At 38.7% G+C, this 26,659-nt stretch overlaps 2 protein-coding genes and 1 pseudogene across 2 annotated transcripts; all 3 read right to left on the bottom strand.

Moving 5' to 3' along the window:
- Positions 1-1,395: 1,395 nt before the first annotated feature.
- LOC129522211 (putative gustatory receptor clone PTE01) lies at positions 1,396-5,309 on the bottom strand. Its single transcript, XM_055344344.1, has 2 exons — positions 5,303-5,309; positions 1,396-2,318 (listed from the first exon to the last, which is right to left on the bottom strand). Exons 1-2 carry the CDS (start codon positions 5,307-5,309, stop codon positions 1,396-1,398), a joined length of 930 nt encoding a protein of 309 aa, XP_055200319.1.
- A 5,980-nt stretch (positions 5,310-11,289) lies between these two features.
- On the bottom strand, positions 11,290-12,282 carry LOC129522083 (putative gustatory receptor clone PTE01). Its single transcript, XM_055344216.1, has one exon. The coding sequence runs from the start codon at positions 12,280-12,282 to the stop codon at positions 11,290-11,292; it is 993 nt and encodes a 330-aa protein (XP_055200191.1).
- A 9,564-nt stretch (positions 12,283-21,846) lies between these two features.
- LOC129522210 (olfactory receptor 18-like) lies at positions 21,847-22,741 on the bottom strand (annotated as a pseudogene).
- Between the last annotated feature and the right edge of the window lie 3,918 nt (positions 22,742-26,659).

The following is a 26,659-nucleotide window of genomic DNA, read 5'->3' as shown; positions in this document are numbered from 1 at the left end:
CCTTCCCCCTTCTCATGTTCTCTCTCTCAAATAAATAAATAGAAAAAATAAATCAAGCTAATTAGTTTAATAAAGAGAATTGAGTGTAGATAGTTGGTTAAATACCTACTGCAGGACAAAGCAAAAAATAGAACAATATGATGACAAATGGAAGCCAATAAATACCAAGGACTTAGGGGTTTAGAGAGAGTAATGAACTTTACTTAATTTTAGAGTATAATGACATTTGCTGACCATTATTAAAAATATGTATCAACTTTTAACTATAGAGAACAAACAGGGTTGCTAGAGGGGAAGTGGGCAGAGGAATGTGTTAAATGAGTGATAGTTATTAAGAAGGGCACTTGTGATGAGCATGGAATGTTGTATGTAAGTATGTAAGTAGTGAATCACTAAATTCTATGCTTGAAACATATATATATATATATTATATATATATATATATATGACAAGAAAAGCCAGAGGGAAAATAAAGCAGTGATTTCAAGAGACTCACCCTAGCATTACAAGATAAATATAGAAGGGTGAGTCTGGAGCAGAGACACTTAACCAACACAAATGAAAAAGCTTATAGTACTAAAGGACAATGGATTTGAATAAAACATTTGAAAAAAAAAGACCTTTGTCTGGAACTACAATAAATTTTTTCATAACTTACCCTTTCAAGCTTGATCTCTTTAGGAACTTGCAACTAAGTGATCACATACCTATCCAACTAAATCAGAGTCTCTGGTAATGAGACTCAGTTACCATTATTTATAAGACTCCTCAGAGGGTTCTAATAAAATCCATGGTTGAGGAGCAGTGAATGGCACCCTTGGACATTACCTGAATAAATAGTTTTGATAGATGCAAAATTTGCATAGAAAATACACAGAAACCATGGAAAGTATATACATTTTAAGTATATGAAGAAACAGTTGTAAAGCCACCTGGGTGGCTCAGTTGGTTAAGCATTCAACTCTTGGTTTCAGCTGAGAGTTCATGGGACTGAGCCCCTCATTGGGCCCCATGCTCAGTGTGAAGTCTGCTTAAGTCTCTCCCTCTTTCTCCCTGTGCCCCTCTTCCCCTTCTCAAATAAATAAATAAATCTTTTTAAAAAGAGAGAATTCTACATTTCATCAAGATACCAAGGTCATTAAGGAGAACCTCTCATGCATTCATTATGATGTACAAAGCATCCTAGAATACTTCCCTAATCCAATTAAAAACAAATAAAAAAACTAACACTCAAAAAAAAACTAACATTCATATATGAAACATGAAGAGGAATGAAAATCATGAGACTGAAAAAATTATGTGACCAAGAAAGCAGTATTTGCTGGTCTACACATTTGATTTTGCCAGTTTTTTTTTTCACCTCACCCTTCAAAAAGGATTGCACACATACTGAGATTAGCCTGTTCTTCTGAGGAACCTCCATAGGTCACTCTTAATGTCCCTGTTTCTCAGGCTGTAAATGAAGGGATTCAGCATGGGAGTGACCACAGTGTACATCACCGAGGCTACTATATCCTTCCTGGGGGAAGGCAACAATGCTGATCCAAGGTACACTCCAATAGCAGTTCCATAAAATAAGCAAACAACTGACAGGTGGGAGCCACAGGTAGAGAAGGCTTTGTATCTCCCACCTGTGGATGGGACTCTCAGAATGGACGAAACAATTTTATAGTAAGAGAAAAAGATCCCTGAAATAGGAAGAAAGCCAGAGATGGCACCAACAAAATACATGATTATGTTATTGGTGAAAGTGTCAGAACAGGCAAGGTTGAGGAGTTGAGAAGGATCACAGAAAAAATTAGAAATTTCCACATCCTTGAAGCAGGTAAGTTGTAACACAATCAAACTGTGCAGCTGGGAATCCAAAAGGCTAACCAAAAAAGACACCAAAACCAACAAGCCACAGAGGCGGGGGTTCATGATGATTGAGTAGTGTAGAGGGTGACAGATGGCCACAAACCGGTCATATGCCATTACAGTCAGAAGCATACCATCCATACATCCAAAAAGGATCAAAAAAGACATTTGAGTCAGGCAACCCACATAGGAGATGACTCGGCTCTGAGTTTGGATGTCCATGATCATCTTGGGGACTGTGGTGGAGGTGAAACCGATGTCAGCCAAGGACAGGTTGGAGAGGAAGAAGTACATGGGGGTGTGGAGGTGGGAGTCAGAGCTGACAGTCAGGATGATGAGCAGATTCCCAAGCACAGTGACCAGGTACATGGACAGGAACAGTCCAAAGAGGAGAGGCTGCAGCTCTAGATCATCTGAGAATCTGCTGAGGAAGAATTCTGAGACGCTTGTTAGGTTTTGTTCTTTGTAGCCTAGACACCTTTTAAAAAAGAAAAAGGGGTTAGAAAAATGAAACAAGTAAATGAGCATCCAGCACTGTGTCCATATTGCACATTCAAGCAATCACAAATAAAACAGTCACACTTGCAGTCATACACCCTAGCCTTCAGCAATACTTCTCAGTGTGACACATCCTTTTTCTTAGAACTCGTTTCTTCGTTGGTTTCTGCATTATTTACCTCTTTCTATAGACATTTACCTTAGAGAAACTCTACCAAAGAGTATCAGAACCAAGAACATAAGAGATAACAAATCCATGATCACAGTAAACACAGCCTCCTTCTTGAAGAGAAATCATAGAGTAAGAAATATCCTTCCTCTTTTAAGAAAAAAAATCATTCTAATTTAAAGAAATTATGAAGCAGTTAAAAATATTTTATTCAAATGAAATGCTAGATATTCTTTTCATTTAGAATATTTATAAACACTCCATGAAAGGCAGGAGTGTGTAGTCTGGATTCTAAATTAGAATTAAAGATTCATAATCAGAAAATATTTTTTGTGTTAGTTATCTTCATGGGTTTCATCATTCTTTGATTTTCTTTCTTTTCTCCTTCATGGAAATAAGTGATGACCAATGTTGGTTGTCTTTTTTTTTTTTTTTTTTTGGAGTTCAATTTTCCAACATATAGCATAACAGCCAGTGCTCATCCCATCAACTGTCTCCCTCGGTGCCCATTACCCAGTCACCCCAAACCCCCGCCCCGTCCACCTTTCCTTCCACTACCCCTTGTTTATTTCCCAGAGTTAGGCGTCTCTCATGTTTTGTCACCCTCACTGATATTTTCACTCATTTTCTCTCCTTTTCCTTTATTCCCTTTCACTAATTTTTATATTCCCCAAATGAATGAGACCATATAATGTTTGTCCTTTTCTGATTGACATATTTCACTCAGCATAATACCCTCCAGGTCCATCCACATCGAAGCAAATGGTGAGTATTTGTCATTTCTAATGGTTGTCTTTTAAAAGTCATTTAGCATATAATTCCTATCCTTGGCTTTTGCAGACTTCAAATTTTGATAAATGTGGTTTAGTTAAGTGCACATAATCAAACAACATTGATAACTATGAAAATACTTTCTTCTTTGTTTCTGTGAACAATGGAAAGGTCTATCCTGTACTTAACTGAGATTTTTAAATTTTTGATGCTTCCTCTGTGCCAAAAAGGCATAGGCTCTGAGGATTCAGAAATAGATGAGACTCAGTTGTTTCTCTTCATATGCTAAAGATGTACTTGTATAAACAAAATGAAATATCCTGTTAAGGCTGTAGGGAAATCATAACCTTTACCATTATTAGTAATAAAACATCTAAATTTTAATTTGCCCTTATTTTGTGCATTCATCACATATTTGTTGCATAGAAGGCATCCATTATTTGTTTAACCCTTATTCAGTTGAGCTGTATCAACTAGGGATCAACTTAGATGACAACCTTAAGTCTCAGAGATACCAAGAATTTTCCCCCTAGCACACTAATAATAAATGGAGCAGAAAGGATTCAAAATCAAATTATCATTCTTGGGCAGCCCAGGTGGCTCAGTGGTTTAGCGCCTGCCTTTGGCCCAAGGCTGAAGACTTTTGTCTTTGGACAAAAGACTCCTGGAGTCCCGGATCGGGATCGAGTCCCACGTGGGGCTCCCAGCATGGGGCCTGCTTCTCTCTCTGCCTGTATCTCTTCCCCTCTCTCTCTCTCTCTCTCTCCCTCTCTGTGTCTCTCATGAATAAATAAATAAAATCTTTAAAAATAAATAAATAAATAAATTATCATTCTCTGAGTCCCACAAACTTCCTCGTTTGCAGAATTTCCGAAAGTTTTAAGCAGATGTACAGAGGTTTTAACTATAGGCACATCTGAGATACATTTTTAAACCATTTTCCATTTCCTGAGTTGAAATGAACCCCAAGATTCTGACTTATGTCACCTTTTATGATTGAGTAGGCTGACTGTAAAAATGGAGGAGGGAGGCACCTGGGTGGCTCAGTCAGTTAAGCATCTGCATTTGGTTCAGGATGATCCCAGATCCTGGGATTGAGCCCCAAGTCAGGCTCCCTGCTCAGCGAGGAGCCTGCTTCTCCCTCTCCTTCTGCTCCCCTGCTTCTGCTCTCTCTCTTGCTCCTTGTCTATCTCAAATAAATAAATAAAATCATAAAAAAAAAGAATGGAGGAGAAAGTGAACAGTTGAAGTGAAATCCAGGAATAGGAGCAGGAGAGAGAGAGAAAGAGAGATCTCCCCTGAATAATCATGTGCCAACTCTCTGTGATCATTACATGCGATCTCAGCCATTCTTCCTGTAGTTGAAGCAGGAAGTGCTATCTACTGCTCTCCAATGGTGGTGTGCCAGAAACCCCTAAAGGAAGTGAAATAACCATTTTGGGTTAGCAGAGGAAAAGTCTGGTCTGATGCCCAGATTCAAACATGCCATCAACCCTTTCTAATTCACAACCTGCTGTAAGTTACATAAAATGCTGTATTCCTTTCATCACAAGATGAAATAATAATGTATGCACTTATTATGTATGCACAAATAATAATAATGTGTGCACTTATGATTTGGAACAGATTAACCAGATGAAATCAAATAAGATATGTAAAACACATACCTCAGAACCTGGCATTTAGGAAGCTCTCAATAAAAGTACATTATGTTGTGGTTAGTGGTCAATGGCATCCTTCTCCTTACAATCATCATAATCTCCTTCATGATCATTTTGGAGTAGCCTAGGCAAGACGTTGAAGAGATCCATTGGCTATGGTGGGGGAGAGGCCAACCAGACCAGAGTCAGTGAGAGTGGAAGCAGAACTCTTTTTTTTTTTTTAAGATTTTATTTATTTATTTATTTATTTATTTATTTATTTATCTATCTATTTATCTATTTATTTGTTTGTTTGAGAGAGGGAGGGAGAGAGAGAGCATGAGCAGAGGGAAGGGGAGAAGCAGACTCCCCATTGAGCAGGAAGTCCAATGTGGGACTGGATCCCAGGATCATGACAAGAGCCAAAGACAGATGCTTAACCAACTGAGCTATCCAGGCACCCCGGAAGCAGAACTCCTTTTTTTTTTTTTTTGGAAGCAGAACTCTTAATGAGAGTTCTCACATCCCCACCAGAACCAAGAAGATAAATGTCACAGGGGTCTCATCTGAAAGTTTGTATACTGATGCCCTCCCATCTGTTTAAACCAAGTGTTTCTATTGTGGAGGAGGAAAAAATGCTCCTGATACTCCCTCCTCCAATCACTGTTTCCTTCAGCACTTACTGAGCTGGGATGCATCTCTGCTGGAGCATGACTGAGGAGTACTGATCACTTGTCTGGTATATGATGAAGGCTCAGGGTCCCTCCTCAAGACTGGCAGGAAGACAGACTTGGCTGAGACCTTCTGATGCAGATATCCACAAAGGGAGGAGACACAAGTATGGAGCCAGTATAATAGAACTGTCAAACTAAAAAGCTGGAGGCACCCATCAATTATTTCCAATTGTATAACTTGGGAGGCTCAAAGCACAAAGCTCATAATTAGCCAATTGATTCATGTTGTCCCAATCTCTGAGGACTTGATAATGTTCTTTTCATTTTTAAAAAAAGATTTTAGGGATCCCTGGGTGGCGCAGCGGTTTAGCGCCTGCCTTTGGCCCAGGGCGCGATCCTGGAGACCCGGGATCGAATCCCACGTCGGGCTCCTGGTGCATGGAGCCTGCTTCTCCCTCTGCCTGTGTCTCTGCCTCTCTCTCTCTCACTGTGTGCCTATCATAAATAAAAAAAAATTAAAAAAAAGATTTTATCTATCTATTTATTTATTTATTTATTTATTTAGAGAGTGCAGTGGGAGGGGCTAATGAAGGGAGAGAGAGAATCTCAAGCAGACTCCACACTGAAAGTGAATCCTGACATGGTGCTCCATCCATGACCCTGAGATCACAACCCAAGACGAAACCAGGAGTCAAACACCCAACCAACTGAACTACCTAAATGTTCCAGGACTTGCTAATGTCAATAGAAGAGGAAAGGGAAACAGGTAAATGTTTTTAGAAGGATCTGGCTCCTTCCGCTCCTCAGGAAGCTCAGCTGTACTCCTTACTTTTTCCAAGTTGTAGGATCCTAACATGAAATTCAGACTTTTTTTTTCAATTGAATCATTCAATGTGTGATTTTGATATCTGTAAATCCATTGTATGAATCATAAAATTGAGGCAGAATTAGGTCTTCTATACAAAGAATGTGACACTATTTTCATTTTCTTTTTTTTAAATTTTTATTTATTTATGATAGTCACAGAGAGAAAGAGAGAGGCGCAGAGACATAGGCAGAGGGAGAAGCAGGCTCCATGCACCGGGAGCCCGATGTGGGATTCGATCCTGGGTCTCCAGGATCGCGCCCTGGGCCAAAGGCAGGCGCCAAACCGCTGCGCCACCCAGGGATCCCCTATTTCCATTTTCTCAGTTAATATGTGCTCTAAGGATAACTTCCTATTTTCATTTCCATAGGTCTTGCTTGGATTGGCACTTTATATGTTGGAGATTCACAGGGTTATTTTTATGTATTTTTATTTTTTTCAATATTTTATTTAATTTCAAGTTAGTTAACTTATAGTATAGTATTAGTTTCAGGATTAGAATTTAGCGATTCATCACTTGCATATAACACCCAGTACTCATTATATCACTTGCCTGCTTAATGCTTATCACCCAATTACCCATCCCTCAACCCACCTCCCCTCCAGTAGTCCTCAGTTTGTTCTCTATAGTTAAGAGTCTCTTATGGCTTGCCTCCTTCTTTGTCTTATCTTATTTTATTTTTCTTCTCTTTCCCATGTTCACCTGTTTTGTTTATTTTTGGCTAATTTGAATGGCTTTAGTTCTGTTTTTTCTCTAATTGAATTACATTGGTATATTAGAAAACTATTGATTTTTACATATTTTTTGGTAACTGATACTTTACTTAAATGCTTCAGAGAGCCTCTCATAATATTACAATGAAGATGTTTGCCAGAACTGTAATCATCTCAAGGCTTGACTGGCAGAAGTCCACTTAAAAGCTCACCCATAGGGCTGTTGGTAGGATTCATGCATTTGTAAACTATTGGCCCGAGATTTTCCAGATACATGGGCCTCTTTTTTTTTTCTTTTTTTCTTTTTCTTTTCTTTTTTTTATACATGGGCCTCTTAATGGGACAGCTTGTAACATGGAAATTGGGTTCTGTCAACAGGAGCAACCAAGAGAGCAAGGGAGAGGTAGCAGGAAGAAAGCCAGATTTTTTTTTTCCCACTCTATTCGTGGAAGTGACTTCTCAACATTTCTTTCACATTCTCATTGTTGGAAGCAAGTCACTATGTCTATTTCACACTCAATGGGAGGGACATATGCAAGAGCAAGAAAATCAGCAGTTGGGGATCATAGGGAGCATGATCTCAGGCACAGTCCACCACATAAGTCTCATCCTCTACAAGAACTTTGTGCTCCAAGCACTTCAAGACTCATGTCATATCTGTCTGCCTTCCAGTATAGTCCCAAATTTGTCACACAACAAAAATTCCCAGGAGACAAATTAGCAAATGGGTAGAACTTCCTCTCCATTGGGTATTTCTGCAGACCCCATTTACTACTTCTCAAGTAGACTCCCTGATTTCTGCTCTCCCAGGAGAGCCCCTCCACCAGTAAGCCAGTTTGCAGCCATTCCATGGCCAAATTTAACAAAAATCCCCAGTGGTTCTGATTTATGCTAGTTAGAAAGGAGTCAACTGGCTCCAAAGTATATTTTCTTTAGATTTCTGTGGGTTCTCAGCCCTTGAAAACATAAACTATGGTTTTGGTTTATCTGCTTTTTCTAGTGGATAAACTGAGATGTGTGTGGATAGTAGTATATTGTAACCTTCTAAATTCTATCTATGCATCTTTCCTGACTCAGAGATTTCTTTGCTGAGGAACATGGAGATTGTTTTGTCATTAAGTGATATGAAGAAAACTTCAATGAATATCTAATCAAATTGGATATGGAGGGAAGGATGCTATTTACTTGTGTGTGTGTGTGTAGATGTATGACAGAGGGTGTTTCTAGGGAGAACACATGGTATATATGTAGAGATAGATATAAGAGGGAGGGATGGGGTGTTAAGGCACTTAGAATACTTAATCCATAGCAAAAATGTGGTATTAGACTGAAGTTATTTCATAGTACAGTGTATAAAGACATTAATAGGGGCGATACGATACTAGGGTCATGGTAAAGATGAATTTACAGGACACAGAATAGGAAAACCAAAGATACTTATTTTTGTGCAATAAAATGTGATACATGCTTTATTCTTTTCCAGTTTCCAATTCCTTCTCCCATGATGAGTATCCATGATGAAAGGGCAAATGAGTAGGAGTGTACTGGAGAGGGAGGAGATGAGTATTGCAGCCTTCTAAAATATTTGGACGATAGCAAAAAATATTAAACTGAAATCAACATAGTGAGTGAGGAGATGAGATATTAGAATTGTCAAAGATGAGTGTAGAGAACATTTATCCCATATCCAATAAGGGGTAAGTACCCAAAATATCTAAAGAACTTATACAACTGGGGATCCCTGGATGGCTCAGTAGTTTGGCACCTGCCTTCAGCCCAGGGCATGATCCTGAAGACCCAGGATCAAGTCCCGCATCAGGCTCCCTGCGTGGAGCCTGCTTCTCCCTCTGCCTGTGTCTCTGCCTCTGTGTGTGTGTGTGTGTGTGTGTGTGTGTCTCATGAATAAATAAATAAAATCTTTTAAAAAAAGAACTTATACAACTTAACACCAAAACCCCCCAAAAATTTCAACTAAAAATAGGCATTTTTCCAAATAAGACATACAGATAGCCAACAGATACATGAAAAGATGCACAACATCACTAATCATCAGAGAAATACAAATTACCTTATGCCTGTCAGATGGCTAAAATCAAAAACATAAGAAATAACAAGTATTGTTGAGGATGTAGAGAAAATGAAATCTGGGCAGCCCGGGTGGCTCAGCCGTTTAGCCCCGCCTTCGGCCCAGGGTGTGATCCTGGAGACCTGGAGCGAGTCCTGGGTCAGGCTCCCTGCATGGAGCCTGCTTCTCCCTCTGCCTGTGTCTCTGCCTCTCTGCCTCTCTCTCTCTCTCTCTCTCTCTCTCTCTGTCTCTCATGAATAAATAAATAAAATATTTTTTAAGAAAAGAAAGAAAGAAAAGAAAATGAAACCCTCATGCACCATTGGTGGGAATGCAATTTGACGCAACCACTGTGGAAAACAGTATAGAGGTTCCTCAAAAAATTAAAAATAGTATTATCATATAATCCAGTAACTCCACTATTAGGTGTTTACCCAAAGAAAATGAAAACACTAATTCAAAAAGATATTTGCACTCCTGTATTTATTGCAGTATTATTTACAATAGCCAAGATATGGAAGCAACCCATGTGTCCATCGACAGATAAATGGATAAAGAAGAAAAGAAAATGTGCTATGTGTATATATGAAATGTATTATTAATCAACCATAAAAAAACAACGAAATCTTGCCATTTGCAACAAAAGAGTTGGACCTATGGGGTATAACAATAAATTAAATAAGTCAGTCAGAGAAAAACAAATAGTATATACTTTCACTCATATGTGGAATTTAAGAAACAAAACAAATGAACAAAGAAAAGAGAGACAAACAAAAAAAACAGACTTTTAAACACAGAAAACAAACTAGTGACTCCCAGAGGAGAGGTGGGTAGAGGGATAGGTGAAAAAGATAAAGAGGATTAAGATTAAGGATTACTTATCTTAGAGTGCCAGGCTGGCTCAGTTGATGAAGTGTCTGCCTTTGGCTCAGGTAATGATCTTGGGGTCCTAGGATCAAGCCTTGAGTTGGGTTTCCCCTGAGCAGGAAGTCTACTTCTCCCTTTCCCTCTGCCCCTACCACCCCCACTCCTCGCTTGTGCTCTCTCTCTTTCAAATAAATAAATAAATAAATAAAAAATTTTAAAGAAGAGTACAGTTATCTTGATGAGCACTAAGAAATGTATAGAATTGTTGAATCATAGTATTGTACACCTAAAACTAATATAACACTGTATGTTAATTATACTTGAAAATACATACATACATGCATACCAAGTTTGAGAACTAGTGACATGCATCCTCCCACATAACCTGCATAAACCAATTGGATAGATAAGAAATATGTATGGAAAATACACAAGAATGGAAAAATATGAATTTAAAATATATAAAAAGAGAACTTCTCATCTTTCTGGGATGCTTGGGTCACCAATGATAAAGCACAGAGTCTCCATAGATATAATAAGATTCAGTCAGGGGCACCTGGGTGGCTCTGTGGTTGAGCATATGCCTTTGGCTCAGGTCATGATCCCGGGGTCCTAGGGTGGAGTCCCACATCAGGCTCCCCACAGGGAGCCTGCTTCTCCCTCTGCCTATGTCTCAGCCTCTCTCTCTGTGTCTTTCATGAATAGATAAATAAAATATTTTTTAAAGTAAGGTTCAGTCATGCAGTGACTGTCATATACAAAGGACCCCAGAATACTCCCTCAGTCCCATTTAAGACATGAAAAAAGCAATTTCCAAATGTTAAGCAAGGAAAAGGATGAAAGCCACGACAACTACAAAAATGATGTGGTGAGAGCCTTAGAATTTGCAGGTCTACATGTTTAGTTTTTTGTTTGTTTTTAAAATGTTTTGTTTATTTGAGGGGTAGGGGAGAGAAAGAGCATGAGGGGGAAGGGACAGAGGGAGATGGAGAGGAAGAAACAGCCTCCCCACTGAGCAGAGAGCCCAACTCAGGGCTCAGCCTTGGGATCGAGATCATGACTTGAGCCAAAGGCAGACACTTAATGGATTGAGCCACCCAGGCACTCCTAGGTGTTTAGTTTTGCTGCATTCCAACCTACACCTCAAATGGATGGCAGAGGTACTGCAATTAGATTGTTTTACTGAAGAGCCTCCACATGGCCCTTTTGATGTCCCTGTTCCTCAGGCTGTAGATGAAAGGGTTCAGCATGGGGGTGACCACAGTATACACCACTGAGGCCACTGCATCCTTCCTGGGAGAAAGTGAGACAGCTGAACTAAGGTACACCCCAAGGCCTGTTCCATAAAATAAGCAAACAACTGACAGGTGGGAGCCACAGGTAGAGAAGGCTTTGTATCTCCCACCTGTGGATGGGACTCTCAGAATGGACGAAACAATTTTATAGTAAGAGAAAAAGATCCCTGAAATAGGAAGAAAGCCAGAGATGGCACCAACAAAATACATAACTATGTTATTGATAAAAGTGTCAGAACAGGCAAGGTTGAGGAGTTGAGAAGGATCACAGAAGAAATGAGAAATTTCCACATCCTTGAAGTAAGTAAGTTGTAACACAATTGAATTGTGCATCTGGGAGACCAACAGGCTGATTAAAAATGACGCCAAAACCAACAAGCCACAGAGGCGGGGGTTCATGATGATCAAGTAGTGCAGGGGGTGACAGATGGCCACAAACCGGTCATACGCCATCACAGCCAGGAGGAGACTATCCAAACATCCAAAAAGCATAAAAAAAGACATTTGAGTCAGGCAACCCACATAGGAGATGACTCTGCTCTGAGTTTGGATGTCCATGATCATCTTGGGAATTGTGGTAGAGGTGAAACTGATGTCAGCCAAGGACAGGTTGGAGAGGAAGAAGTACATGGGGGTGTGGAGGTGGGAGTCAGAGCTGACCTCCAGGATGATGAGCAGGTTCCCAAGCACAGTGACCAGGTACATGGAAAGGAACAGCCCAAAGAGGAGGGGCTGCAGTTCTGGATCATCTGAGAGGCCCATGAGGAAGAACTCTGATACACTTGTTAGATTTTGTGGTTCAATGTAGCTTGGACACCTTTTAAAAAAGAAAAGAGCGTTGGAAAAGTGAAACAAGTAAATGAGCATCCAGCTCTGTGTCCATATTGTGTATTCAAGCAATTAACAAGTAAAATATTCACACTTGGAGCCATACGTTCCAGTACCTTTAGCAATAGTTCTGTGTCTCAAATCCAATTTTCTTGAACTGTTTCCTCATTGGTTTCTGTGTTATTCACCTCTCTATATACATACTTTAAAGACACAGAACTGAAGAATGTTAGAGGAGCAAGAACATTTAGAGCTAAATGATAAATCCATGATCACCATAAAATACTCTTTTAAGAAACATGCCAAATAAGAAATATTCTTTTCCCTTTAGGTTAAAAAAAAAATCAGTCTAATTGAAGGACACTTAGAAGCAGCCTGATTTTATTCAAATAAATGCAAGAAATTCCCTTTAGAATATTGATAAACTGTGTAATTGCTAGAAGTACATCATTGACATTCTAAATTAAAACCGAATGTTTATAATCAGAAAGCTTTTTTTAATGGTTAATTATCTTTATGAGTTTTCATCATTCTCCGGTTTTCTGACATCTCTCCTCTGTAGAAATACATGCTCATTTCATTCAAATATGTGGGTTGTCTTTTTAAAGTTTTTTCAAATATAGGGGCAGCCCCGGTGGCTCAGCGGTTTAGCGCTGCCTTCAACCCGAGACTTGATCCTGGAGACCCGGGATCGGGTCCCACATCGGACTCCCTGCAGGGAGTCTGCTTCTCCCTCTGCCTGTGTCTACCTCCCTGTGTGTCTCATGAATTAATAAAATCTTAAAAAAGAAAAAGTTTTTTCAAATATAATTGTTAACGGTGGCCTGATAGACTTCAAATTTTGTAAATACGTTTTGGTTAAATGCACAAAATCATGCCGCATCGGTGACACCATAGATGGCATTTGTGCACAATGCAGCTCTGGGTCATTAAACAATAATTAACTTAAAAAACTTTTTTCCTATCTCTCATCTTATACAGGATTAAATACCAACTCTACACAGTCTCCGGGAAATTGACACTGGTGTTTGACACTGCTCTTTGGGGTTTTGTTTTGTTTTGTTTTGGTCTCTATTTTGAAGTGGTTTGGTATTGCTGAAAGTGCTTACATGTATTTCTAATCCTAAATATTTGGAAGTTCTGGGTCCACATGAAATCCAACTCTCTTGGGACGCCTGGGTGGCTCAGCAGTTCTGCATTTGCCTTCAGCTCCGGGCATGATCCTGGAGTCCTGGGATAGAGTCCCACATCAGGCTCCCTGCATGGAACCCGCTTCTCCCTCCTCCTATGTCTCTGCCTCTCTTTCTCTGTGTCTCTCATGAATAAATAAATAAAATCCTAAAAAAAAAAAGAAAAGAAATCTAACTCTCTTATTTATAATCAAGGAATTTAGGATCATATAAAGCCCCCCAAACCAGGTCTGAAATCTAGCCTTCTTATGCTTCCTTAACTTTAATCTTTACTGAAACAAAAATTCTCCTTAATTAATTCCTTTTAAAATTAATTCCCCTTAATAGTCTGGGGTTTTTGTTTGTTTGTTTGTTTGTCTTTTTTTGTTTGTTCATTTCTTTAGTTTCTTAAGTTCCACATATGAGTGAAATCATATGGTGTTTGTCTTTCTTTGACTTCTTTTGCTTAGCATAATACCCTCTAGGTCCATCCATTACATAAATAATAAAATCAATTCTCCTTATATACAATTTTTTTAAGATTTTATTTTTAAGCAATCTCCACACCCAACTGAATCCACAACCCCAAGATCAAGAGTCCCACGCTCCACTGACTGAACCAGCGAGGCACTCCTAAATACAATTATTTTTAAATCAATTCCCTGAAGACAACTCTGCTATTCATTTCTCCTGATAGGTCACACTATGATTTAATTTAGAGAAAAATGCAAAAGGGAGAAGTACAAAGACTAACATAACAAGTACATGGGGAGTTTCCACATTGGTAAAATGGAGCTAATGATTGAACTTACCTTATTGGGTTGTTTGAAGAAATTAAACATAAAGAAACATAAAGTGGTCAGCCCCATAGTTCTCAACCCTCGTTGATTATTATACTTACCCATTAATCCTGCAAAATGTACTAATGTCCTGTCCACTGCCTAGAGCCAATTAAATAATAATCTCTACATGCATGATTTTTAGTGGTACTAATGTACAGCCAGGGTCAAGAACAATGCCTTAAAATATTGCCAGGCACTTAGAATATGTACAAAGAATATTGCCTATTATTGCTATAATGAATACCTAATAGCTGTATATTTTTTAAAGATTTAACTTATTTATTCATGAGAGACACACACAGAGAGAGAGAGGCAGAGATATAGGCAGAGAGAGAAGCAGGATCCATGCAGGGAGCCTGATGTGGGACTCGATCCCAGGACTCCAGGATCATGCCCTGTGCTGAAGGCAGGTGTTCAACCACTGAGCCACCCAGGCGTCCCACCCAATAGCTAAATTAAAAATATAGCCATTTACTAATGTTTTCTTCCAAACTCATATTTTATAGAGATCTGAAATATCACTGATAAAATTTTAGCTTTCTTTAAATCCCTGCATGATCTTATTGCCCTGCACACTTGTTCCCCAAAGCAACCACAATTATTAATTTAGGTGAGTATATTTTCTTTCAGTGTTTCCATAACATTATTATTTATTTATAATCTACAAAACCTTACAAAAGGTTTTCTTAAAGATTTACCTAAATAGTATATTACTACACATAATGCATCTAAAGTGTTCTTGTTTACTACAACACTGCGTTTAAATCTAGATATAACATTTTTTGTGATATATATAGTATTAACTGAGGAATTAACTTCATTTTGTTTATCAATTCCTTATTTCAACAACCCTATGAAAATCCTTTTACCTTTCTGCATATCATGCAAATGAGAATTTCTATATGACATCTGCTTGGAGGATGGTTGTTAATATCAACCTTTCATCACAAGGTTGTTTGTGTTGTAAAAATCAGTGCAAGTTCAATTTCACCATTTATTTCCTACATCTGTTTTCCCAGTAGAAAAATTAGTTGCTATCAGCTACATGCTATTATTAAAGTATAGAATCAGAAATATTTCTCAGGTATCTAATAATCATAATTCTGTGATACCTTCACATAAAAATTCATATCTTACATAGGGGATATTTCCATATCTCAGATTTTCAAACTGGGCTGTAAAGTGCATTACTACTCATAGGAGATCCTATAATTCACCATATTACTGCCATAAGTGTTCCTGAAAACCAGTAGTCCAACGCCCTAATTCACGGAATACATGTAAATCCCTCAACTTGTCTGTGTTGGTATCCCTTCTCTGGAAATTGAAAGGTTAACAGCCATCTCCAGAGATGTGTGGCATCTAAAGGAAGTGGAACTTAATAAATATCTAGTCATTGTTTTGTAACCAGAATTTGAATCATTATTGTAATTGTGGGTTTATGGATGAAATGCAATCCTAAGAAAGCTTTAATAACCTTTCATTGGATTGTAGGGAGAGAATCTGAAGGCTCTCTCGTCTCAGGGCTCTAGAAATCCTAAAATATATCTAAGATCACACAGTAAAATTTATCTTCTCCTTCTTATTTTTCAAACTTACAAAAATCACTGTGATAGTTTTCAATAACTGAATGTTGTAGATGCTATTAAATAGAAAATAATAGAGGAGAAAGGAGTGTCTGGTGGCTTAGTTGCTTGTGTCAAATTCTTGATCCCAGGCTCAGGTCTTGGTCTTAGAGTTGTGAGTTCAAGCCTTATGTTGGCAACACATTGGGTGTGGAGCCTACTTGAAAAAAAGATCCTATTGAATGACATAGATACAAACAAGTGCTATTTTATCTTATTTCTTGTTCTATGAGACATCCCTAAAATGGATGAAGGCACGGACAGGAAAGCACCAGTGTGTGCAAGCCATATTAATTATTCTTTGTTCTTGTGACTCAAAGAAGGGTCTATTCGACATTTCATGTGTTTGGGAGTTTTATTGTTATTGTTGCCTACTCTGTGCCAAAGATGATATATGCTCTGAGGAATCAGAAATGAATGTGATTCAGTCATTTCCTTCCAAGCACCCAGTATTTAATTTGTACACGGATAAAAATTAAATTTTTGTCAGATATCCATTGAAAACCAAATGATCAGATCACAGGACACTTTGGTTGAAAGGTATAAAGATTGGTATTAACAATATTAATCAATATCATCAATAATAATACCTAAATTTTTGCCTTTACCGTATGCATCCATCACATATTTAACCACATTGGTAGTATTCATATCTATTTAGTCCTTACTCAGTGGAGTGGTATCAATCAGGGATCAATTCAGATGATAATTCTGAGGCTCAGATATACTAAGAACTTGCTCCAGGTCACTAGATAATAAGTAGAGAAGATAGGACTTAAAATTATATTGTGGATCTGAGGCACATGCAGTTAACTTCTTTACTCTTAAAATTCAGAAATTTTTTTTTTAAATTCAGAAATTTTAAAACAGAGATCCATAGATCTTAAGCAATAGCACATATATTGTACATGTTTTAATATTTTCTAGTTTCCTGAGTGTGAATGGAACCTGAGACATTGATGTTGTGTCTCCGTTTGAAATGGAGGAACTTATAAGAATGGAGAAGGAAGTAGACAGCTGAGGCAAGATGCAGGAGCAGAGGCATGCAAGAGAAATCTACTTTAAACTGTCATGAGCCGGCTCTTTCTATGATCTCTGCCAGCCAATCTTCAGCTGTCCTTCTTATAGTTGAGCACCAATGGCTCTTTACTCTGGTTTACTAGTAACCTCCAAAGAGAAGAGCACAGTGAGTGGAGAATGTATGGGTGGAATGACCAGAGAAGTGAAATGGTTGGTTGCATTGGCAAGAGGAGAATACTGGCCAGGTGCTCTGTGTCTGGAGTCAGACTGTTTGATTCAAACCTGGTTTCATCCCATTCCATCCCATGACCTGGGACAAGTCTAACAGGCTATAATCCTCTCCCCATCCATAAAAGAACAATAATGTGTACATATACATTTTAGGGGTGACTAGGCAGGAGAAAAGAAACAGTCTACATAAAGTACTTATTCCAGAGCCTGACACTTGGGAATCCTTAATAAAGGTTCATGGTATCATGTATATGGTCATCTAGCATCATTCCCCTGCTCCTCTTCATCATCACTTTCATGACCATTTTGGAATGCTTATGGGACTGCTTAGAGGGACTTATTTCCTGCTCTAGTGAGGGAGGTTCCTACAAGAGCTAAAACCAATGAGGGAGGAAAGCAGAACTCTGAATGACAATTCTCAGATTCCCACCAGAACCAAGAATATAAACATCACAGGCCTCATAGCTGAAACTGCATATTGGTGCCCTTCCTCTGGCTACTCCAACTGTCGTGCTTATCCTGATGATGAAGAAATAATGCTCCCCCCATTGTTCCTGTATCCTGTATCTCCAATATCACTCACTGGACTGTGCTGCCTCTGTGCTGGGGTATGACAAGGGAATGACGATCCATCATCCTTCTTATGCCTGTGAGTGATGAAGGCTCAGGCTCTGTTCTCAGGATCTGCAGGAAGACAGGTATGCACCCCGTGATGCGTACAATGACTCTGAGAAGAGAAGACACAACATACAGATCCGATTGTGCTGGGACTGGCCAACTGAAAGTTTGCAGGGCACAGGCCGATTATTTACAGTTGTGTGGGCCTGAAAGCTCAATGCACAGAGCTCATAATTACCCAAATTGATCCGGGTTCTCCCAATCTCTGAGGGCTTGTTAATATTAATGGGCCAGGATCATAGGAAAAGTAAATGTCCTTTGTTGGGTCTGAGGTCTTCCACTTCTCAGGAGGAATAACACTTGTACTCCCTCTGACTTTCAAGTTTCATACATCTTAATTTAAAAAACCTCAGATTTAATTTTTATTTATTTTTATTTTGTTTATTTATTTTTTAATAATAAATTTATTTTTATTGGTGTTCAATTTGCCAACATACAGAATAACACCCAGTGCTCATCCCGTCAAGTGCCCCCCTCAGTGCCCGTCACCCATTCACCCCCACCCCCCTCCCTCCTCCCCTTCCAACACCCCTAGTTCGTTTCCCAGACTTAATTTTTAAATTAACAAAAGCGTGTGAGTTTATCAGTCATCAAACGCATTCAAATGACTAAACAATTTAGGGAGAATTAGGACTTTCATATCAAGATTCTGGTAGTATCTCCATTCTCTCAGTTAATGTTTTTGGCTCTAAGAACACTTAACCACTACCCTTTTAACAAATTTGTGATTCATCTACTATTGTTGATTTTAGGTACAATACTGTATATCTCTAGAGCTTATTCATCTTGCTTGACTGAAACTCTATGCCCTTTGATTAAGAACTCTCCATTTCCCCCTCCTGCCACCATTCTGTTCTGACTCTATGAATTTGACTATTTTAGATACATTATTGAAATCGTGCAGTATTTATCATTCTGTGCTTGGCTTGTTTCACTTAGCATAATATCCTTAAGGTTCACCTGTGTTGCTTCAAATGACAAAATTTCCTGCTTTCTTCAGGCCGAATAGTATATATAGCATATATACTATTGCATATATATATTATTATATTGAAATATTATATAACATTATATATTGTTATTTATTATATTATATAGTATATAAAAGTATACTATTGTATATACATGATTTGCATTTCTTTGATGAATAGTGATATTGAACACCTTTTCATATACTTGTTAGCTATTTGTATATCTTCTTTGGAAAAATGTCTAATAAAATCCTTAACCCCATTTTTAAATAAACTTGTTAGTTGTTTGTTTGTTTACCATTAAGTTGTAGGAGTTCCTTATATATTTTGGAGATGAACCAATGATCAGACATAGGGTTTGCAAATGTTTTCTCCCATTCCATAGGTTGCCTTTTCACTGATAAGGAATCTGAAGAGCACTGATTTGTCACAAGTCTTAAATTGTTCCTGAGATTGGATGGAATTGTGTCTTTAAATCCCATGCCCTTTCTATTATCTGTGATGCCACTCTTCTATCAAGGATATTAGCACCACTCCTAGATAGTTACTGTATAGCAACTGTGGACCTTCCTAGCACATTTCTGTCCAGGCTTTCCCCTCCATGTATAATGTTAATCAATTAGTTGCACTCATTCATATTTTGAAGTTTGATGAGGAAAAAGAAACTGACACCTGTGGAGAGAATGTTAAATGAGATATCAAAAGCAATATTACTATATTAGTCAGGATTCTCTAGAGAAACACACCTAACAGGAAATGTGTATATTTATATAGAGATTTAAGAAATTGGTTCACATGATTATGGAGGCTTGCTAAGTCTAAATTTTGCAGGGTAGGCAGGAAACACAGGAAGAATTGCAATTCAAGTCCAAAGACAGTCTGCTGGTGGGATTTCTGCTTCCTCCAGGAGGTCAGTCTTTTTTCTTAACTGATTGGATAAGGCCCACCTACATTATACAGGACAATCTACTTTATTCAAAGTCCACTGATCTAAATGTTAAACTAAGCCAAAAAATACTTTTGCAGAAACATCCAGAATAAAGTTCAATCAAATATCTGGGCACTATGGCTCAGCTAAGTTGACACATAAAATTAACCATCATAATTACCTTGGCCAATTGCAAGCATTTTTGCCAATCATTTAGGTTTTCAGAAATAGAGACACACCCTATATATTGTTCCAGAGTAGATCAGACCCAAAGTGTTTCATTTCAATTCATAAAAACCAAGAAATCAAAATGATAATTTTGTCATTTTTATTGGGATGTATCTCTTTTCATTGGCCAATATGGCTTTCTCCTCAGTAAAGGAATACCCTTTTCCATTATTGAAGTTCCTGATCAGTAATGATGGTAGATGATTTAACTTAGTGGCCAAAGGTCAAATATATTAAACTATCTATGAGACAGGTTTTCAGAGAGCCCCAGATTATTGTCTCACAAACTGTAGGCGACATCTCTAAAGGAAGTGTCCTTTACTATGTCCTATATAGTGGACACAGAGCAGAGCCCAAAGACAGATAATGCCAAGACAAAACACAGGGAGGGATGGTTTTAAAGTGAAGCCCTAAAGATATTTTTACTAGTGAAAGGAAAGAGTTTTGCTGAGGTAAAGTATAAAAAGGTGAATTTGGATTTACCCCCAAAGATACAGATGCAGTGAAACGCCGGGACACCTGCACCTCGATGTTTCTAGCAGCAATGTCCACAATAACCAAACTGTGGAAGGAGCCTCAGTGTCCATCGAAAGATGAATGGATAAAGAAGATGTGGTGGTATATGTATACAATGGAATATTCCTCAGCCATTAGAAACGACCAATACCCACCATTTGCTTCGGCATGGATGGACCTGGAGGGTATTATGCTGAGTGAAATATGTCAGTTGGAGAAGGACAAACATTATATGGTCTCATTCATTTGGGGAATATAAAAATTAGTGAAAAGGAATAAAGGGAAAGGAGAGAAAATGAGTGAAAATATCAGTGAGGGTGACAAAACATGAGAGACACCTAACTCTGGGAAATGAACAAGGGGTAGTAAAAGGGGAGGTGGGTGGAGGGGTGGGGTGACTGGGTGACAGGCACTGAGGGGGGCACTTGGCAGGATGAGCACTGGGTGTTATGCTATATGTTGGGAAATTGAACTCCAATAAAAAAATTTTTAAAGGTGAGTTTGGAGCAAGGTGACAGTGTCTTATTAACCAGGACAAATGACTGGTTGTATGGCATGGAAGGAGAATATATGTAAACAAATATCAGGAATTTTAGGAAAAGTCACATTGCCTATTACTAGTGTTAACTTTTTTACATCATCCTTTTATGAGCTCAGATCATTTTAAGAACTTCAGCATCTAAAAAAAAAAAAAAAAGAACTTCAGCATCTGCTCATTTAATTACCCAGTTAAAGACCCAAGCATACTGTTATCTCTGAACAAAACATGTAATTAGATCAGTAGTTCCCAACCTTGCTTATACATGAGTACCAGGTGGGATAATTTTTAAGCCCCCATGCTAAGGCTTACAGTCCAATTAAATCATAATCTGTGGTGAGAAGCAATTACCAATATTTTTAGTGTCCTAGGTGACTCCAATTTAAAGCCAAATCTGAAGACCAGTTACATGCATCCTTACCTATAACATGCATAAACAGATGTAAAGAACACAAAAATTGTGTGAATGATAGACATGAATTTTGGAAAGTTTTGAGAATTTTTTTACAATTTTACAATTGGAATGTAATTATTAAAAACAACAACAACAACAACAACAAAGGGTGTGTATTGCTCCAGAATGCCTGGGTCATAGATGAGGAATAAAGAAAGCTCTATAGCTATAATATGATTCAATCATGCAGTGATTGTAATGTAGATAGGATGCCTCCCTCAATCACAACTCCCTCAATCCCATTTAAAATGTATCAAAAAAATCAATATTCAGATATGAAGGATTGGAAGGCACAAGAATCACAAACAGTATGGGACCAATTAGGCAGAATTTCCAGTTCCAAGTGTTTGGATTTACTGACTTTTCCAATTCACACAGAAATAAAAGGGGACAGGTATTGAGATTAGGCTGTTCTGAGGTACCTCTGCATGGCTCTCTTGGTTGCTTTGTTCCTCAGACTATAAAGGAAGGGATTAAGCATGTGGGTGACCACGGTATACACTGCGGAGATCACCTCACCTTTCTTGGCAGAATGTGGGATAGCCAACCTGAGGTACACTCCAAGACCTGTTCCATAAAACAAGCAAACAACTGACAGGCAAGAGCCACAAGTAGGAAAAGGTTTGTACTTCCCACCTATGGATGTGACTCTCAGGATGGAGGAAATAATTTGAGCATAAGAGAAAAGGATTCTTGAGAGTAGAACACCACCAAAAATGGCACCAATAAAGTAAAATTGGCAGGGATTTCCAAGGAGGCAAGGTCGAGTTGCTGAGAAGGGCCATGAAAGAAATGAGGTATTTCTGCATCTATGAAGAAGGTAAGCTGTGACATCAAACTGTGCAGCTAGGAGTCCAAAATACTGATGGAAAAAAAGACACCAAAACCAGCCCCACATAGAGGTGGAGATTCATGATCACCAGGTAGTGCAAGGGGTGGCAGGTGGCTACAAACTGGTCATAGGCCTTTGCCATCTCTAGATTGTCCAAACATCCAAAGAGAATAAAAATAGACATCTGAGCCCACACAGGAGATGATTCTGTGAGTTTGGATGTCCAACATCATCTTCGGGACAGTGGTGGATATGAAACAGATGTCAATCAAGGACGGATTGTAGAAGTATATGGGGGTATACAGATGGCAGTCAGAGCGGACAGCCAGGATGATTAGCAGGTTCCTGAGCATGGTGACCAGGTACATGGATAGGAACAGCCCAAGGTGGAGGGACTGCAGTTCTGAATCATCTAGAAGCCCAGGAGGAGGGATTCTGAGACAAGTGTTAGATTTTTTAATCCCATGAGGCTAAGACACCTCCTAGGAAAGAAGAGTATCTTGGAATAAATAAAACAAGTAAACAGGCAGTGGGCACTGTTCCACTTTCCCCCACCTTTTTATTTCTTCATTATGACTCATTTTTTTATCAGGCTAAAAATTTCCAATATTTTTTCTGTTTTACCACCTTAACTACAATATTTTACCAAATCTTCGTTTTTAAGTTTTTTCCTTTTTCACTTTCATATTTCTACAATTATATGTCTTAGATATATATTTCACTTCTGGACTCCCTTCAATGTATTCAGTTTAATTTTGGTAGATATATGAGATATGGGTATTTGTTATTTGTTTTTTCTGTCTCATTTTGTTTTACAATGGTGCAAGTTAGTACCTTCTAACACACGACCAAAATACACCCAGAACCAAGTGGAACACTGTGTTGGTTCATTCTGTGAGATTATATTCTCTTTTCCTTCCCATTCTGCCCTCCTCTTTTATCTTGCTTATGTTTCCGAGGTCAATGTTGGGTCTTTATATCAGTATTGCTGGTTTATATAAATTTGGGATTGAGCATCTTCTACATACAGAACAAAATACACTCAGAACCAAGAGGATCATCCTCTAGGACCCCTCAGGGAGACTACATTCTCTCTACACTATCACTTCCTCACCACCACCATCCCCCCTTTTTTCTCTTTTCTTTTTTTTCTTCTTTGTTTTTGTTTTTGGTTTTTTATATTTACTACTTTGTTTTAAAATTTTTCACTTTAGTGGTCCTTTGTTTTATTTTATTCTGTTCTTTTTCCTTTATTTTCTGGTCTCTGACCTCTTTGGAATCATTTAGGGTGTATTTTACTTAGGTCGTGGTTGATGTTTTTGACTCAGCTCACTCATACAGCCACTCTGCACTGGACAAAATGACTAGAAGGAAGAATTCACCACAAAAGAAAGAACTGGAAGCAATACTCTCTGCCACAGAGTTAAAGAATTTGAATTTAAATACGATGTCAGAAATTCAATTCAGAAGTACAATTATAAAGTTACGCATGGCTCTGAAAAAAGCATAAAGGACTCTAGAGACTTTGTCACTGCAGAATTGAGATCTAATGAGGCCGAAATTAAAAATAGTTTAACTAAAATGCAATCCAAATTGGATACTCTAACTACTAGGGTTAATGAGGTGGAAGAGAGAGTGAGTGACTTAGAAGACAGGTTGATGGAAAGGAACGAAGCTAAGGAAAAAAGAGAAAAACAAGAGCCCATGAGGAAAGGCTTAAAAATTTTTTAAAGGATTTTATTTATTTATTCATGATAGACATAGACATAGAGAGAGAGGTGCAGAGACACAGGCAGAGGGAGAAGCCGGCTCCATGCAGGGAGCCTGATGTGGGATTCGATCCCGGGACCCCAGGATCCCGCCCTGGGTCAAAGGCAGGCACCAAACCGCTGAGCCACCTAGGGATCCCAAGTCTTAAAATTTTTTTAATGTGAACTTTCAGTAATATTTTCTTCAGAACTTGTAATTTATACAGATTTGAAATATTACCGATAAAATTTCATTTTTCTTGCTTACTCCTTCATGATCTCATTTCCCTGCATACTTATCCCACAAAGGCAACCTCTGTTATGAATTTGACAGAGTATTTTCCTGCTGATGTTTCCATAGTGTTAGGATTGATTTTGTATCCATAAAGTCTTCCCGAAAACATAGCTGAAAAGTACCATACTAGATATGTCCCTGGAATGTTCTCATTAAAACTTTAAGCCTTTCTGTGAAGTACATATATCTAGATCAAATACTTTAGTGATGCATAGTAGTGCCAGAGGAATAGTTCATTTATTTTCCAATTCCTTATTATGACAATTCTAATTATTGAAATGGAGGACTTGAGTTCTTTAGTCACTTGAATCAGATTTACTTTTGTGATACTTTTCTGTTACCTGGATAGATTTTGTACCCACTATATTCTAGCCTGTAATTTGTATCAACTTACCATCTGCTGTCATTTAAAAAAAAGTGTTCATAATGCCAAAAAATTTTTTTACTTCTCCATATCACACAACTGAGAATATCTATAAAAAATATATATCGGGGATCCCTGGGTGGCTCGGAGGTTTGGCGCCTGCCTTTGGCCCAGGGCGAGATCCTGGAGTCCCGGGATCGAGTCCCACGTTGGGCTCCCAGCATGGAGCCTGTTTCTCCCTCCTGCTGTGTCTCTGCCTCTCTCTCTCTCTATGTCTATCATAAATAAATAAATCTTTAAAAAATATATATATATGTATTGTATATGTATGAAGTATAATTGTTTGCATTGTACAAATCAGTGCACACTTTACTATTAGTTGCTTAGGTTTTTACTGATATATATATATATAAACTGTATATATATATATACATGTCGACCTCAGGACCCCAGGATCATGACTTAAGTGGAAGGCAGATGTTCAAACACTGAGCCACCTAGGTGCCCTCTAAGGGGCTATTTAATGTTTAACAGAGATTTTTTTGTTGCCTACTCTGTACCAAAGATTGCATAGGCTCTGAGAAATCAGAAATGAGTGAGATTCAGTATTCCCCTCCACTCAGTATCTATGTGTGTAAGGACAAAATGTCCCATTAGAGATTCAGGGAAATCCGTACCTTCAGAGCATGGGGTATTTTAATCAAATAGTATGAAACCAGATTATTAATAATATCTGAAATCTATTTTGCCCTTTCTATACATATCCATCACATATATAGTTTCCACTATACTGTTTAATCCTTGCAACCAGAATGAACAAGAGGACAGTTTAAGGACCAAAGACAAGAGAGAGATCTGCCCTAAACTATAATTAGCTGATGCTTCTATGATCCCTACTTTGATATCAGCTGTCCATCCGACAGTCTATTACTATAGTTTAGCCCATGCAAGGGGTGCCCATTACTCCCCGCTGTGGTCTACTGGAAAGCTCCAAAGGGAAAAGTACAGTGAACAGAGGGACTCCTCCTGAGGTGACCTGGCAGGTAAAATGACAAACTGGGTTGGTAGGAGAGAATAATGGCTAGGTGTCCTGTGTCTGGAGTCTGGATGTGAGGATTCAAATCTGAATTCATACTCACTTTACCCTATAGCTTAATACAGGTTATATTTAAATGCTGTGCTCCCTCGTTCATCTGTAAAATGACGATAAAGTGCATTCCTCTTCCTTGGGAGGTGGTTATGCAGATGAAATGAAACAAGCTACACAGAACACTTAGCTCAGTCTGCCATGTAGGAAGCCAATGAAGGTTAATGATATCATGCTTAATTGTCTTCATCCTCATCACTCCACAGAGCATTCAGGGGCAGGTCAGAGAGACTAGTTTCCTGCTATTGTGGAACTAGAACCAGTGTGGGGAGAATCTGAAAGTTCTTGGACTCTCTCTAGAACCAAGAACATAAACTTTGTAGTGCTTGGAGCGAAAACTTTGCATGTTGGTGCCCTATCATCTGCCCAACCCAAATGCCCTGCTTGTCCTGACAATAATGAAACAACTCTTCCCTAGTCCCTCCTCCATCCACTGGATCCCATGGCTCTCCCTGGCTGCACCGTGACTTTGCTGATGCTGACCAAGGAGGAAGTGTGCTGCCCGTCACCTGCCTGGTGAGTCATAGTGGCTGAGGCTCTGTCCTCAGGACTGGCAGACAGACTCAGGCCTCCGTTTTTGTTTTTTTTAATTAATTAATTATTTATTTATGATAGTCACACACACAGAGAGAGAGGCAGAGACACAGGCAGAGGGAAAAGCAGGCTCCATGTGCACCGGGAGCCCGACGTGGGATTCGATCCAGGGTCTCCAGGATCGCGCCCTCGGCCAAAGGCAGGCGCTAAACCGCTGCGCCACCCAGGGATCCCCAGACTCAGGCCTCCTGATGGAGAGTACTACTCTGGGAGGAGACATTGGTATGAAGCCTACT

Source organism: Nyctereutes procyonoides, unplaced genomic scaffold, assembly GCF_905146905.1.
Source record: "Nyctereutes procyonoides isolate TBG_1078 unplaced genomic scaffold, NYPRO_anot_genome, whole genome shotgun sequence".
Taxonomy (NCBI): Eukaryota; Metazoa; Chordata; class Mammalia; order Carnivora; family Canidae; genus Nyctereutes; species Nyctereutes procyonoides.
The sequence above is the reverse complement of the archived record's forward strand: the minus strand, read 5'-3'. Positions and strand labels throughout refer to the sequence as shown.